We start from the raw sequence: 16,225 nt of genomic DNA on the forward strand, positions 1-16,225 counted from the left end.
GCAAAATACAAAAGCAAAAACGTAGCAAGAGAAAATTAGGAGGAAAGGGATAATGAAAAATGAACAAAATGTACTAGAAATGTCGACAAAAACAGGCAACAAATGAGCACAACCACTTCTTGTGAGCCGCAGAATAGGCAGAATGAAAAAGGAAAGAAGAGAGAAAGAAAGAAGACGAAAGTAGAAAGGGAAGATCAATGCAGAAAATGAACGGTTTTCAAAAGCTATATAACTTTAGCGGGCGCGAAGGAAACCAATAGTGTGGGGATGAGAGCATGATTGTAATTACGCTTGCATTTAGCATTAAAAATTCACTCACATCAACTGATGTGACACCTCCAGAAGCATGATCGATTGACCACGAGCATATAACCTAGAAGCTTTAGATCAACTGCAGCAGATTCACCATATATAAATTTAATTTAAGATAAAGTATACTTTTTGTTACTAAAATTTGTTAAAAGTTTTAAAATATTCCTAAATTTATTTTGTTTTAATTTTATCCCATATATTTTTTATTTGCATATTAAATTTTCAAAAAACTTAGGACTAACGCAGTAATAATGATTGACAACTAAGAGTCAACGACAAAACTGTGTCTGACTTGTTTACGTTAAATGTTGTCCTTGTAAAGTTGTTGTTGAAATGGTCCTAAACTTCTTAAAAAATGAGCTAACATGGATACATTTTATACAAATTAAAAGTTTTTAGGACAAAATTGAAATAAAATAAAATTTAAAAAATTTCAGGAGTAAAAAATATACTTTATCCTTTTAATTTAATTTAATGAGAAATTTGATATTTTTCAAAATAAATATATAAAAAATGTCAATTTTCTCGTGTATGTTTAGAGGATAGACAGCAAAATCTCAGTATTTTTTGTTTACCATGGTATTACTGAACTTGGAAAACCAAAGATTAATTTAAGAATTTATCGTTGGCTAATGAATTACAGTATAAAAAAGACGAGATTAAAACTTTCGATACTTGTTTAAATAAATAAGTGAGCAGACGGCTCAACCATCCCAAGTTGATTAATAAATAAACTATTTTCAATATTCTATGAAAATTATATATTTTATGTTCCAATATTTGTATTGTTTAGTAGTCTGAGTCTGGTGCTTTTTTTTTTTGGACAAGAGTCTTTTGTTGTTTGAATCTATATAAGTTTTTCTTAAACTAATTTTTTATGCAATAAAGATCACGCTACACTTATAGCATTCTCAGAAAAATTGGATAGTCATCCGTTGGGCCCGCGTCCATCTTCGTCAATCATAGTTCATAAAGTCATCCATCTATGATCCTATCACGACCCCAGAAAAAAACCTATGATCTCGCTGGGGCTCTGACCAGTGTAACAGTACCACCCCGAAACTAATTGAACAAGAGTCATAATTTGAGAATTGTTCTTGGGGTTATGCTTGACGAATCTCCCATCTCACTGATATTTTTCCTGTCATAGACTCATAGTCCACCCTCTTCTAAAAAAGGTAACTGCCAGTGTGGTCTAAGCTGAAGCAGCTTCTAGATCGTTGTGACATGGCTCAAGAATCACTGACAGAAGCCCCAGACATGTGCCCTTCTTCCTCGCACGCAGATCCATCTCTCTCCAGAAACCTTTCCTCTAGCCGCCTCAACGCACAGGCTCCTGAATTCGTGCCCACGCGACCTACTACTCGGCTAGTGGTGCCGCCGCCGCCTCCTCCTCCGCCGCCTTCTGGTATGGTGCATGTTTATCCACCGCCCCCGACTTCACCCTTCCACGTACAGATTCAAGGTCACGTACCAGCCGTCCAGAATCACCACCATCATCATCTTGCTCATCAGCATCATCATCATGTTCAGGCTCACTACCGTTCTCACCATCACCCGAATCAGTATCATGTTGGCTCCGATTCCGGTGTGCCGCAAGTTCAGCAGTCTCACGGCGAGTCAGATCACACTCCTTCTTCCAAAAGCAAGCTATCTGAGGAAGCTAGTCAGAAGATTTTGAATCAGGTCTACTTTAGTGTCCAAATTGAATGGATGCTCTTTCTCAAGTTCTTTGAATTATGCAAGTAGGCGGAATATTCCTTGCTTCTGTTATCCTATTGATATTACCCGTTTCATCTATACATTTAGGTTTTGGATGTTAGGTATTATATTTGGATTGGGAGTTTAGTAGTTTGGAGGGAAGGGTTAGTTTTTTGTTCCTAAACTTAAGAGGTTTATATACTGTGTCTATAAAAATTAATAAAGAATGATTTGGAAGTTTCTTGGATTTAAAGTTTCGTAGGATAAATTTTGGGTGTTTCAACTGCAATTGTTTTCATATGTGGTTGTTGCAACTTGAGTTCTTTGAAACTGCTTTATTGTGGTTGCAAGTGCAGTTGTGTACCACAGTTTAAAACCAATAAATGGTGCATGATAAATAATCCCCTATTCCCCTCCTCTACCATCCAAAATCCACACTGCAGTCATTCCCTCGTCTGAGTGCCGTAGAACAGTAACTCATATTGGGACAAATTGATCACCACACCTGACCCGAGGAAGCATTTTTGGAAGGGGGAGGTTTGGTAATTTTGCCTGTAAACTGGCTCTCGGGCACAATTGGATGTGTTAATTCGGGCTGAAATTTGATAATGATGAGAGTCGGATGCTTTATTTTTTTATTGGAGGGCGGGGGTGGAGATAAAATGGATCGTGATAAAATTTGGTCATAAGTTTATGAAGAAACTGCAGCTTTACGCTGCCTCAATATCTTTTTACAGTATGAAGCTGAAATAGCAGATTAATCTTCCATTTCTTTTTTTTTCCCCTTTGGTTCATTGCTGTCATTGTTGTAGATTAGTTGGAACAATTTACTGCTTATGATAGTGGATGTGCGTTGATGTATTCAATTGCCTACAATAGAACTTCATTACCCCTGTTTTTTCCTGATTAAATATCAGCTATAGAGTGGCATTTAAAATCTGCAAGAAGCTGAAATTTTGATATGTTTTACTCATAAAAAAGTCTTCAGGAGTCCTAAGTTAGCACTTGGCACTACTATCAAGTTATATATCTATTATCTGAAATAGTTTACTTTCTATAACATAGACAGAGGGAAGCTTTTTGTTGAAATTTTCTGAAATTTTTGGGAAATTGAATAACTCAATTAGCTGTCAAGAGTGCTTTTGGATCATGAATTTCAGGTGGAATTAGTACTTTTCTATAATGGATTTCTGGTGGAATTCTAGAACATTAATGCCTTTTCATATTTGGCAGAAAAGGAAATTTAGAATGGATAACAATCAAGGGAAATTTTTATTTTTTGTTACATATAAAGGAAATTTAGAATGGATAACAATCAAGGGAAATTTTTATTTTTTGTTACATATATCTTTCTCCGTCATAGAATACTTTAAACTGCCGATGTTGAGGAATGGTTGGGGGATGGTGCACTATGTGAGGTGCAGGAAGACATTGTGTATCAGTAGCTTCCCTTTTTTACTATCATCTTTCTTATTTTGTTACCAACATTTACCTCCCCCAAAAAATGTCTTTTTAGTATAATCCTTGATTTCTTGACTGAATGCTGGAACTTGACTATTATATTGGTTTATCTAAATATGCCATAATTTGTAGGTGGAGTATTATTTCAGTGATTTAAACTTAGCTACTACTGATCATTTAATGAGGTTCATCAACAAAGATTCTGAAGGTTTTGGTAAGATGTATATTCTGTTTCCTTCTTTCTTTTTTTTTTCTTTGTGGCAGAATCACCATGAACCAAAGCATTTTATTCTACTACTGCCAGAACTTCTTTCTAACTTTAAAGAGAGGAATGAGATGATGCAGTTTCTACTTAAAGATTATCATATTTAGTGAATTGTTTTTTGTTCTGTAATAAGATGGTTGCTAAATGGTTTAAGTTTTCATGAGCTGCGATTTTTGTATTAATGCTTTTCTAAAACTATGCAGTTCCTATATCTGTTGTTGCATCTTTCAAGAAGATCAAGGCCCTCATAACCAGTCACTCTCAACTTGCGACTGCTTTGAGGAACTCGACAAAACTTGTAAGCTTCTTCGCTCTCATACTTCATTAATTAATATTATCAAACTCATGTTCTTCTCTGTGTATCTTTTCGTAATTTTATTTTTCGTATTTTTGGTATCTTGTCCAGGTAGTAAGTGAAGATGGAAAGAAAGTCAAACGCCAGCATCCCCTAACTGAGTCTGATATAGAAGAGCTACAAGTTAATTTTACTACAACTCTGTGACTGGCTATAGATTATGCTGGACAAGTTATTGATGAGCAAACAATTTGTTGAATGGATTAAATATGATACTAATATTATACATGTTATTCATTCTTTCCCTTGTAATATGCATGCTATTTATTCTTTTCATAATATTTTAATTAATGACGTTTCTTTGGTTACTATTGGTGGCTCTTAATTAGACTTCTTTCCTCTCACTTTCTCTAACATCTAGGATTATTTTTTGTTGTAGTCTCGTATTGTTGTAGCTGAAAACCTACCTGAGGATCATTGCCATCAGAATCTTATGAAGGTGTTTTCTGCTGTTGGGAGGTATTATTGCAACTTGTAACTTAAGCAGCACAATGTTTGTCACAGTATTCTTTTTCCCATAATCTTTTTAAGTTAGGTATTTGCTACTAAATTTTAAATTTCTGCCATTTTGCATTTGATTCTGCAGCGTGAAGACCATCCGGACATGTCCTCCTCAAACTTCCAATAGTGGTGCTTCTTCAGCTTCGAGATTGGGAAAAGTTGATGGCGTACATTTAGCTAACAAGGTCTACATACATACATGCATGCATAAATTCATCTACTACTGGTTCATCTGTTGAGTTACCATGCTCTGTTCTTGTTTCCATTATGTTTTGGCAAAAGTTCTCCAATATATACTATAATTGACTGTTAAAATGACCATTTAATGGTTCTCCATAGTCCTTAGCATGATACTATGGTTTCCAAGTATAGACATGGCTACCTTTGTTTGATGCAATCATTTCTGGGCATTGACATTTGATTTTGGATTGCAATTTATGGGAGTTGAGAAGACAAGTAATGAGAACCTTTACCTTTCTTTTTCATGGAGAGTATTAATGAAGTGTATGTAATTTATTGAATCTAACGGAGCTTTCTGTTCCAGTTGCATGCATTTGTTGAATATGAATCTGTTGAGCTGGCTGAGAGAGCAGTAAGTACCATTTTATTTCTGAGTTAGCAAACTGCGATGGCATTTTTGGCATTATGACAAGAGTGAGTACTATTGGCAGGTTGCGGAGCTGAATGATGAGCGAAACTGGCGGAGTGGCCTCCGGGTTCGTCAAATGGTTAGATGCATGGTATACAATTAATTTTCTTTGAATATAGGGCATTGACAATCATAATTCTTATTTTCTTATCTACAACAGCCGTATCCTGTTATTTTAATAAAATTAAAAATAAAAATCCCTCTCTAGTTTGGCCTGATAAGGCGACTCAAGGCTGAGGAGTCTTCAAACTGTTGGATGGATAGATCAATATTCAATATAGTTTAGACTTTAGACATAATATCTCTTTAATATTTCATGTTCAGCCAAAACCTTCTCAAGGACGGGGAAAGAAGGGATTTGATACTGAAGCTAACTGCGAGGAGGATTATACTTCTCTTCCCGAGCAGCAGGCAAATGAAAAACCAGTAGAAGATGCTCCCGTTGCTGATACTCATACTCATGGACATGTGGTAAGTGCTTGGATATTTTGATTGCTGATTATGTGATATACCAAGTCTTTGTTGCTTAATGGCAAATGATTACATGGATACTCCATAACCAGTTAATTGGTTTTGGGTTTGTTAATTGGATTTACGGTTTCTATGCCTTGCCTTTATATATATTTGTTCATTTGGCAGGAAGAACATGCCTATGAAAAAGAGAGTGGGCAGAGGAAAGGGCGTAGCCGGGGCAGGGGGAAGGGTCGTGGCCGAGTTCATAGTCGTGTGAATAATCAATTGGGAACACAAACTTCCAATTCCAATAATTCAATTCTTACTGAACAAGTTGTCGCCAAGCAACCTCCAGGGCCCCGGATGCCAGATGGTACAAGAGGATTTTCCATGGGTCGGGGGAAGCCCATAGCTGTTAATATACCTTGAGCATAATATTGTGCTACTGTACTTATAGCGAGTTTATTTCTGGGGCAAGTCTGAAGCAGATATTTAATGAGGGAAAAGTAGAAAAGTGAAATCAAAGGATAGAACAAAGTAGTCAGTCTGCCCGTTGCCTATAACGTGTGAACAACTAGACATGGTGAATGGTGATATAAGAACTCGTCAAACGGTCAAACCTCTTGTCTTTCCATTTAAGGCCATTATCGATCCTTGTGTTTTCCCATCTGACCAATATAGAAAAATACATCCTATTTTTCTAGTGAGATGTAAGGCCAAAGGAACCCGGCACCCCAGTATATTGTCAAAGCAGTATTAAAATATGAATTTGGAGTTCAGTTCAATTGGTTATTCCGAAATTGTCAAAGCAGTATTAGTTTTTCTGTGAGTAGCTTCTAGCTACTTGTTAACAGTTTGATACGGTAAGTTTGAACTTCCAAGTAGAGTGAGAGTATATTACTTTATGATAAAATAATATAATTTTGACTATTAATTTGTTTAGGTAAAAACACTGCACCTAACACAATCAAAAACAGTCCAACACTAGCATGACACCGTTGAAATCCCACATCCACAGTCAACGTCACCATTACCAACTCCAACACAGCACACATTCACACCGTCGAATCCCTTTGGAATATTGCATCGTTGTTGGCTGCACCAGCCTCGCTAACAACATCTATCTTCATGCTGTTGTCCCGTAGTGGAGCTAAGGAAACAGATCTAGTGTGTAGCGAACAAATCAATGCTTGATGTCTGGTGGTCTCTGGTTTAGAGACCGTGAAGATGGGGTGGTTAAGTGGTGCCCCGGTTGAAGGAGGCAGTGATGGAATTTTAATTTTCAAACTATCTTGAAATTGGGTTTTTCAAATTAGAGAGGGAGAGGTGGTGTGGGTGCTTCTGTTTGACTCTGGGACTCTGTTGGAATTGGTGGTGGTACCGTTGGGTTAAACCAGTTTAAATATTGCAATATACAGTACGCATCAGCACTTTGTTAACTGTTAATTGGATTATTATCGGGACGACTAAGTTGATTTACACTTATAAACAACAGGAACAAGAGTATATTTACTATCAAAAGAGAAGAGTAATTGAATTATTTATTTTCTTTTAAAAAAATTGAATTACGAATAAATGGAAACCTATTCTGATGCAAGCACGATGAAAGCTGGAAAATTTTCATCCTAATAATGAACAAAACTAGTAGTTTACACTCAGGCAAGCTAAATGAAACAAGAGAAATTGAAAGGGCAAGAGCAAAAAATAAAAATATAAAAAAGGAAGCCGGGGAGGGGGTGGATGGTGGAATTGAGAAATGGGAATCATGGAGAGCCACTTTCGGATCGATCAAAGTGGAGGAGTTGACCACCACATTTTGGGCAGTCTTCAACCTGTTTGGGCACCATGAAATACATGAGACAGCTCTTGCACCCAGCCACAACCAAGACATTACCCTTATTATTACTATAACTACTACTACTACTGCTACTGCTGCTGCTACTATTATTCTGCTTTTCTACTTGTCCCAGCTCTTGGTAACACTGGTCTTTGGATGAAGAGGGGCATGACTCCGATGAAGACTCTTCGCTATCGTACCAACTCTCTTCTTCTGACTTGTAATCCCTACTCATACTGCTACTGTATTCTGCTACCCTCCTTGGATCCTCCTTTGCTTTCATTCCGTTCTGCCAGTTTATGTAATAAATTTCCCCCGTCTGTACATGTATATAAGTACACAATCAATACATTGTTCATTCATTCCCACCAAATTATATGCAGATAACTTCTATAAAAAATCATCTTCTAAAAGGAAATAAGCACCCAACCGCCGGGCCTAGCTAGAAAGACTCAAAATCTTCACAATTCAGATATCGAACAAATGTTCAGGACAGCTGATTAACTAAGGAAAGCCGGACCTTCCCCCAAAGAGTAGGCAAAGTAAAAGGACATGACAAGCAATCAGAAAACAAAAGAGCAGAAATCTTAACTTTCTAGGGGCTTCATCTGTGCGGTTGCACTATTGTTTTATATAATGAAGAACCTAGAGAAAAAAGAGGAGAGAATTCAATAACCTTCAAATCTAGGCATTGTTCCCAGTGGTAAGGGAGTGAGATATGAGAGTTGAGTTCTAGAGTAGTGTCAGAGTTGGAGATGCGGTTGTTCAGGACATCGTCTGAGCTGGATGAGATTCCTATGCCAGCTTCGGCATCTGCCTCTGCATCTGTGACTGAACCTTCTTCCCTTCTGCTCTCATGGCTATGGTTGTTTAAGGAACAATTTTGAAGAGACCTCTCTAATGAAGCTGTGATCGCCTCCATCTCCATGTTCTGAGCTGAAAAATGGTTTCCAACAACTTTTATGAAAACCACAAACATATACATATATATCCAAAATATAATCTTAAATTTTCTTCTACTTCCTTCTCTTTTTAATCTCATGCATTATATTCAACTTATTAATTAAATGGATGTACTCTTCCAAATAAACGATAAACATTCAGATACTCCATTGCTACCTGTGATGTGACAGCGAGCAAAATCAAATAGAGTCCTGCACTAGAATACAGCACCAAACATAGCCTTAGAGACTCTCAACTATTTGAAAAACGCAAGACTAATCACAAGAAAACAGCCACCGATGTGGCAACGGTCAGTAATATTCTGAGAGAACAACTCAATATCCCTCGGTAAAAGATCACAATACTGACAAAAATAAGAGAAGCATGAGAACCAGTAAATTTCAAATTGCCTCCAATGAACCAATCATGCACAAACCCCTTTTCTTTTTTCGCAACTAGGAACTCAATTCATGTTAATGAATCAAACATCCAAATGTTCAACCAAAAATGGAAGCAAATTCATAAACTTCCAAGCCATTGTAATCCATGAGAAGACAAGAACCATCAGAAAGGGCATTAGTCACCCACGCAGCAACTCAATCTGAAAAATGTGATCCAATACCAACATTAAGGAGCACGGGGTAAGAAACAACAAGTTCCAACAACACAGCAACCCATCAGTATATGCAGCAACAAATTAGGATGACATTGATGTTCCAGCATATATTTAAACAGCTCTACTAACATTTAGAGGCAAGGAAAGTCCAGAAACAATATGACAGGCACAATCAAGGAGCAGGAAATGACCATCAGGAATTACAATTTCATCAATTTTGGCCATAACCCAATTAAAAATCACAATGGTAACACATGATTAATCCAAAGAATCTAACCCGGCAAATTGACCCAAAACATAAAGGAGTTGAAGTTTAAAACCAACACAACAATGAGAAATCTGCACAATCCTCCACAATATCCCAAGAGAAATCACAATGAAACAAAAGAACATGACAATAATCAGGCACACGAAGTAAGAACCACTTAAATCAACAAGGAATAAACTTGGCACATAAACTATCCATCATCAGGAAAATAAGGGAAAAAAAAAACTTAAGAAGCATATTTACCAAATATCATAACCCTGACCAATAAGTTGCTCAGAAATTCCCCAAGCCAGGAACAAAGTATAGGAGCAGAGGAAACCAAAAACCAAATACAGAAAAACTCCAGCCCCAACATCATTCAAGAAGAAGAGTTAATGATCTATTTTTCAGGATAATCTCAAGCAATAAGAACGCAATTAAACTCCATGAACAGAATACCACAGGCACAAGCACAATCAAACGGCCAGAAATCAATGAATACAGCAAAAGACAGAGGAGAAGAAAAGAAAGGAAGGAAGGAAGGGGTTAATTGTTTACCAGTAAGGGTTAGGAGGTCCAAAAATAGAGGTGGCTGGAAGCAGCAGCGAGCGGGGCAGAACCGCGAAACGCAAGGGAAGATATTAGAAAGCAGAAGAGTGGAGAGTGGGTGTGGATTTTAAGGGAAGAATTAGAGAACACGCGCAAAGAAGCGGCGCGTGTGGAAGGGTCATGGTAACCGTAGGGTAGGAGGTGTCAGCTCCAGGGAACCACTGTGGGATGCATTTTGTCTGGCTTCGCTGCTTTCACTGAAAAGAGAAAGTGGAGGTTGGTGCAGAATGGAGATGGTCCAAAGGGGACTGTGGACTGTGGACTGTGGCTGTGTCTCATAGGCATAGCTGGACTGTAAGAGAATAAAAGAATCTTTTCTTTTCCTTGTTTGTTTGACAAAACAGCAGGGAATCTATGGATAAAGGCCGCAGTGACAGTGGCAGCAGGCACCATCGCCTTGTCGTACCACAAAGAAAGAGATTGATGGGAGGTGTAGGGAATACAGACCTTTAGACTACTATGGACTATGGACTTGCTCCTGTCTTCTGTGTTCCCCTCTCTATCATTTTGGATAAACTATTATTTCTATTTAAAATTAATTATAAAACAATAAAACTAAGGCTCACTTTTTTAATATAAAGAGCACATTAGTGTTTTGAATGAAAATGAATGTTTTTAGTGTATTTGCATGTTGATGGAGGTATCAGATGTGCAGTATCAACACGTGGAAGCGTACTGATGCAACACATGAAAAACGAGCTGGCAATATGTGAAGACGTGTTACTGACGTGTCAATGTATGATTCGAGACATTCTTAATATGTGGGGGGTGGCTTGCTAACATAGCAACGTCTGATTCGAGGACATCTTCAACACGTGGGGACGTGTTGATGACATGTTGAAGTGTGATTGGAGGACAGCTTCAATATGTGGGGTGTGTGTTACTGATGTGTTACTCTGTGATTTGATGGCGATGCAACACATGGTGTACATAATGAGTGTTCTGTCTATATAAGGCCAAACTCGGTACCATTTCATTGCAGAGAGAAGAGTTGTTTAAGTGTATTTTTGGTGTCATAGAGGATACCACAAATTTGGTAGTGTATCGCAACGGTGAGATTATATGAAATATTCATGAAGGAGTAAGGTTTGTGTGTCAGAATCCATTTTTGTTTGTGGTTTCATGTACTATGACGCTCATGGAACTTTAGAACAGTCTCTGTCAAAGCATGGAGAACGGTATGTTGAGAAGAGTGAGCAGTATTTTGTACCAGAATTCCGTTATAGTTTTTTATGGTCGAATACAGTTTGATATTATGCCGATCATTGACGAAGCGAGTATGCAGAATATATTCCAAATTTATCAGCAGACTCAGGTGCGACAACCACAGATTGAGTTGTGTGTTGAGTTTGAGAATGTAAAGGCAGATGTGATTCAAAATGATTCAGATATAGAGGATGATAGAGTTGCAGTGTACGAAGGAATGAACGGTGACAACGAAGAGGACTTCGAAGCCACTTATGAAGCCTGCGACGAAGATGAGGATGGTGGCGTGGGAGTTGAGCCAGCAACAAAGAATGTAGTGGTTCCTCCCGCAGTTAGTCAACCGATGGACGTTCCGCCTTTTATGCGTAACTTGGACCTTAACGCCATGCATGCACCGAAATTTCCCAAATATGCAAATATAGGTATGTGATGAGTGAATAATACGTTTGTCTTCATTTATATTTTGGATGGATCAATTAGTAACAATTTCTGTTTTGTGTAGGTGTTGCTGATCTTGAAGACGGGGAGTTTAGGATCGGAATAGAATATAGCTCTAGAAAGTCTGTCGTCGCAACAATAAGAAGGTACACTATCTCTAAAGGAGTCGATTACAATGTTTATGAGTTTGAGCCACAGATGTTCTATGCGAAATGCAAGACGTATGGGCGTGGGTGCGATTGGCTTATCCGAGCCAGCTTGATACAGAAAAAAGGTTGTTGGGAGATACGTAGATACAACGATAGGCACACGTACACCATGGGAACGATTTCACAGGATCATTCCAAGTTTGACTCGGACACAGTTGCTGAGGCTATACGGCTATTGGTTGAGACCAACCCATCCATCAATGTCAAATCTATAATTGCGAAAGTCCAGTCAAGGTTTAATTATACCATCAGTTACCGAAAGGCTTGGTTGGCAAAGCAGAAGTCCATAGCCAAAGTTTTCGGTGGTTGGGAGGATTCTTACCAAGCTTTGCCATGGTTGCTCTTGGTCATGGTTCAGAAGATGCCTGGCTCAATTGTCCAAATAGAAACACGACCCCTATACAACGGGAGTGAGAAGGCGGACGGTGTCAGAATACTTCACCACGTATTTTGGAGTTTCAATTCATGCATTAGGGCGTTCAAGCATTGCAATCCTCTAATTCAAGTTGACAGCACACACCTTTACGAAAAATACAAAAGTACACTTCTGGTTGCTGTTGCACAAGATGGGAACCAGAACAGTGTGCCTATTGCTTTTTCTCTGATGGAGGGGGAGACAGCTGATGCATGACACTTTTTTCTTAGGAATCTACGAAGACATGTTGTTAGAAGAGACGGTGTAGGTATGATCTCAGACCGACATGAGTCAATCCGAGCAGTAAATCATTCCAGAGTTGATTGGCAACCTCCAAGAGCATGGTGGATGTTTTATATAAGGCACATCGGTAGCAACTTTTTAAGGGAATTCAAAGTCTCGCACTTGCAAAAACTTATTGTCAACATAGGGTATTGGTGCAGATTTTTGGAATATCCACCACTAAACCGGCAAGTGCACCGGGTCGTCCAAGTAATACCTCAGGTAAGTGAGGGTCGATCTTATGAGTATTGTTGGACTGAGCAAGCAATGGTTATCCTGTTGGACTTAGTCAGGCAAATAGTAAAAGAGAGTTGTTGTTGTTGTTGTTGTAAACGCATAAAATTAATAAACAAGCAAGTAAAGAAAAGCAAGTAAAGGTTTAGTGAAAAACAATGATGAGAAATAAGTTAAGGTCTCGGAGATATTTATCTTTCCGGATTAAAACTTCTTACTAACTATTTTAACAATGAATGATTCATTCTATGGCAAACCATAAGTGATTAAACCCTAATCCCTTAACGATTTAATCTCCTCTAATCCTCATCAAACGCCACTCCCGTGGTCACTAATTTATACCACAAAGGCCCTAATCACCCCAATTCCGGCTGAATAGATGTTGCTTATCCCCATCAGATTGTGTGATTATCCGTCTAGGAGGAGTATTTTTGAACTGTAGCTCAAGTGAGATAACTTTCCCAAGAATCACAAGAACACATGTAAAAAAGGGTCATACTCCCATTCCACCCAATTCATAAGATTAAGAACGAAAACAACTCCTTAGAATTGAATCAAACATATATTGAAATAGAAGAATAATAATCTTAATCCATAGAAATAAACAGAGCTCCTAACCTTAACCAGAGGGTTTAGTTACTTATAACTTACAAAGAAAACAAGTTTCTGAAAAAGTGCGGAAGAAAGAAGATCCTACACCTAAGTGATTTTTTCTTTTAAATACTAATCTAATAATAAATGCTAGGCCTAAAGGATATTATTTTATAAATAAAAATTATAAAAAAATAGAATAAAAATAAGAAGTGCTAAATCCATTTAGAGGCCCAAAGAGGTGTGAAACGGGCTGCTAGCTAGCGTTGTTTGGGTGTTAAACGCCCAAGGAGGAAGCACATGTCTCTGGTTTGTGCCCCCCAGCTGGTGTGAAACGCCGGGTGGGCGTTCAGCGCCGGGAGGGTGCTGTCAGCATTTTCCTTTCTTGCTTCAAGCTTCTCCAAACTGCTTCAAATTTCACCTAAAATTACAAAAAACACAAAAAAAGCTTAAAATAACATCCAAAGGTGATTTTTGCACTAAAATCAAGTGAAAATGAATAAAATCTAACTAAAAATAATATAAAAATAACTAGAAAAAAGGGTATAAGATGCTCACGCATCACAACACCAAACTTAAATTGTTGTTTGTCTTTAAGCAACCAAAAGCAATGTAATATCAAGAAGAGAAAATATACAAGATTTGAGTTGTCATTTAAGCTTAGGGCTAAGTACTGAATAGGGCTAATGACACTCTATTCCTGAACAGCTTTGGCATCTCACTCTTCTTTGGAGCTCACAAATATCAGTATCCTTCAGAACTAGAACTCGGATGGTATTATAGATTCTCTTCTTTAGGCTCTAATTGATTCTTGAACACAACTCTTTCTTTTCTTTAGTGCTTTGCACCTTGAGCCTAGCCGTGACTCTAAGTATTTTGTCTTCAAGCTTAACTTGAAACAAGAGCACCACAAGCACTTAACTGGGGAACCTTTTGGGTTCGAATTTTTTCTTACTTTTTCTCCCAGACAATGGTGCTCAGAGCCTTAGGCAAACTTTGCAACAGCAATGGGTCACGACTTGAAGTGCTTAGTCCCAAGGGTTACTTGACACCATCACACCACAAGCATATGGTTAGGGAAAACTACTCTTTTAAGCTTTAGATCAATTTTGACCCTCATGACCATTGATACTCAAAGCCTTGGACCTTTTTCTTTTGATTTTTCCTTTCTTTTCAATTCTTTTTGCTGTTTGTTTTGCTTCAAGAATCAATCTTTTCTTATTTCAGAGAGTCAATAATATTTCTCTAGGTTTCTGTTCCTCAAGAACCAATATACTCAACTCCAATATCAAATATGCGCATTTAATTCATACATTCAGAAATAGAGGTAAGGCCACCACATCAAAGCAACTAGAATAACTCATAATATAACTCAAGATCTTATGCATTTTACTACTTTATTTTCAATAGATTTTTCTTTTTTTTTTTAAGCTTGATGCGTAATACATAAGACATCTTGAAGAATTTTCAAAAGTAAACTACTAAACTAGAAAGTAAAGAAATCCTAAGAGTGATCATGCAAACTCAGACAAGAAAATAGAAAATAGAATAAAATACTCAAAACAGTCATAAGATAAAGGAAAGGGAGAATAAAACTTAACCACCTTAGTAATGGTTGCTGCTCCCTCCGAAGAATTCTCTGGAGCGTTTAAGCTCCTCAATATCACGCTCCTGCCTCTTTTGTTCCTCCATCAGATGATGGAGGAGAGCAGACTGATCCTGATACTCCAGCCTCAGCTGATCAACGGATGACGTTAGCTCCCCTAAAGATGTGGTCAACTGATCCCAGTAATCACGGGGAGTGAAGTACATCCCCTGAGGCATCTTCGGAATTTCTTGTGGAGGCGGTGAAACTGGTTCCTGTTGCGGTCCCTGTACAGGCTCCCTAGCGTGCTCTATACCCTTCTTTGTGATCGGTCTCTCCTCATCGATTGAGGTATCTCCCTCAATGTGAGTTCCAATTGCTGCACATAGCAGATAAATGAGATGAGGGAATGCCAGCCTCGTAGTGGTGGAGGACTTGTCAGCTACTCTATAAAACTCATGAGGGATCACATCATGTACCTCCACTTCATTGTTGAACATAATACAGTGAATCATCACTGCTCGCTCGACTATAACCTCAGAGTGGTTACTCGTAGGGATGATAGAACGTTGGATGAACTCCAACCATCCTCTAGCTACTGGCCTAAGGTCAAGCCTACCCAGCTGATAAGGATGACCTTGAGCATCCCTCCTCCACTGAGCTCTAGGTACGCAGATGTCAATAAGAAATTGATCCAATCGCTGGTCAGTGTTGACCCTGCGAGTGTATGAATGAGGGTCCTCTCGTGACTCTGGCAATTGTAGCGCCACCCTCACATTCTCCGGTTTGAAATCCATGATGTGTCTTCTGACTATGGTGCGCCAATTCTTCGGCTATGGGTTCACACTTCTATCATGCTTGCTCGTCACGCAAGTGTTGACGTAGAACTCTCACACCATCAACACTCCAACCTCTGTCACGAGGTTGGCCAGAACTTTCCAACCCCATCTTAGAATCTGATATAGGATTTTCGGGTACTCATCATCCTTCAGCTTGAAGGAGACCTCGAAAATCACCTTCTTCTTTCTCACCACATCATAAAAATGATCTTGATGGGTCTTGGAGAGGAATCTTGTGAAGTCCCAGGGATCAGAAGTGGGGGCTTTCTCCTTTCTTTTCCTTGAAGATTCTCCGGTTTTGGGTGCCATGAAGGTAAGAATAACAAAGCAAAAAGTAGAGCGTCCAACACCAAACTTAAAAATCTTGCTCGTCTCCAAGCAAAAGAAGAATAGAAGATAAGAAAAAGAAAAGAAGATAGAAGAAAGAGATAGAGGGGAGGGGGTATAGGCTTTGGCCTTTGGGTGGGAAGAAAGGAAA

At 38.4% G+C, this 16,225-nt stretch overlaps 3 protein-coding genes across 8 annotated transcripts; 2 read left to right on the forward strand and 1 right to left on the reverse strand.

Annotated features, from left to right (window-relative positions):
* Positions 1 to 1,214: 1,214 nt before the first annotated feature.
* Positions 1,215 to 6,489, forward strand: LOC130935053 (la-related protein 6B). The gene is made up of 10 exons (XM_057864604.1): positions 1,215 to 1,998; positions 3,607 to 3,688; positions 3,943 to 4,037; positions 4,146 to 4,217; positions 4,474 to 4,553; positions 4,681 to 4,780; positions 5,140 to 5,187; positions 5,267 to 5,335; positions 5,569 to 5,715; positions 5,884 to 6,489. The coding sequence occupies exons 1-10, from the start codon at positions 1,540 to 1,542 to the stop codon at positions 6,124 to 6,126; spliced, it is 1,395 nt and encodes a 464-aa protein (XP_057720587.1). The 5' UTR covers positions 1,215 to 1,539; the 3' UTR covers positions 6,127 to 6,489.
* Positions 6,490 to 7,283: 794 nt separating this feature from the next.
* On the reverse strand, positions 7,284 to 10,411 carry LOC130935054 (protein CURLY FLAG LEAF 1). Of its 6 annotated transcripts, none has more exons than XM_057864610.1 (4): positions 9,898 to 10,411; positions 8,654 to 8,693; positions 8,211 to 8,470; positions 7,284 to 7,853 (listed from the first exon to the last, which is right to left on the reverse strand). In XM_057864610.1, the coding sequence occupies exons 3-4, from the start codon at positions 8,460 to 8,462 to the stop codon at positions 7,461 to 7,463; spliced, it is 645 nt and encodes a 214-aa protein (XP_057720593.1). In that variant the 5' UTR covers positions 8,463 to 8,470; positions 8,654 to 8,693; positions 9,898 to 10,411; the 3' UTR covers positions 7,284 to 7,460. The 6 variants fall into 6 exon arrangements, with proteins under 6 accessions (XP_057720593.1, XP_057720589.1, XP_057720591.1 ...); XM_057864606.1 differs by having other exon boundaries at positions 8,654 to 9,077; XM_057864608.1 differs by lacking the exon at positions 9,898 to 10,411 and adding an exon at positions 9,604 to 9,840 and having other exon boundaries at positions 8,654 to 9,077.
* Positions 10,412 to 11,116: 705 nt separating this feature from the next.
* On the forward strand, positions 11,117 to 12,432 carry LOC130932490 (uncharacterized). The gene is made up of 2 exons (XM_057861820.1): positions 11,117 to 11,576; positions 11,657 to 12,432. The coding sequence occupies exons 1-2, from the start codon at positions 11,117 to 11,119 to the stop codon at positions 12,430 to 12,432; spliced, it is 1,236 nt and encodes a 411-aa protein (XP_057717803.1).
* Positions 12,433 to 16,225: the final 3,793 nt, after the last annotated feature.

This window comes from Arachis stenosperma, chromosome 6, assembly GCF_014773155.1.
Source record: "Arachis stenosperma cultivar V10309 chromosome 6, arast.V10309.gnm1.PFL2, whole genome shotgun sequence".
NCBI classification, from domain to species: Eukaryota; Viridiplantae; Streptophyta; class Magnoliopsida; order Fabales; family Fabaceae; genus Arachis; species Arachis stenosperma.

Bases quoted from the DNA above. Each gene is read 5' to 3' on its own strand.
- LOC130935053 (XM_057864604.1), top strand. From the start codon at position 1,540: ATGGCTCAAGAATCACTGACAGAAGCCCCAGACATGTGCCCTTCTTCC. The intron at 3,689-3,942 runs GTAAGATGTATA...AAAACTATGCAG, and splicing joins CAAAGATTCTGAAGGTTTTG to TTCCTATATCTGTTGTTGCA. The intron at 4,781-5,139 runs GTCTACATACAT...TTTCTGTTCCAG, and splicing joins GCGTACATTTAGCTAACAAG to TTGCATGCATTTGTTGAATA.
- LOC130935054 (XM_057864605.1), bottom strand. From the start codon at position 8,576: ATGAGATTAAAAAGAGAAGGAAGTAGAAGAAAATTTAAGATTATATTT. The intron at 7,854-8,210 runs GTTATTGAATTC...ATACATGTACAG, and splicing joins AACAATGCCTAGATTTGAAG to ACGGGGGAAATTTATTACAT.
- LOC130932490 (XM_057861820.1), top strand. From the start codon at position 11,117: ATGGAGAACGGTATGTTGAGAAGAGTGAGCAGTATTTTGTACCAGAAT. The intron at 11,577-11,656 runs GTATGTGATGAG...TGTTTTGTGTAG, and splicing joins TCCCAAATATGCAAATATAG to GTGTTGCTGATCTTGAAGAC.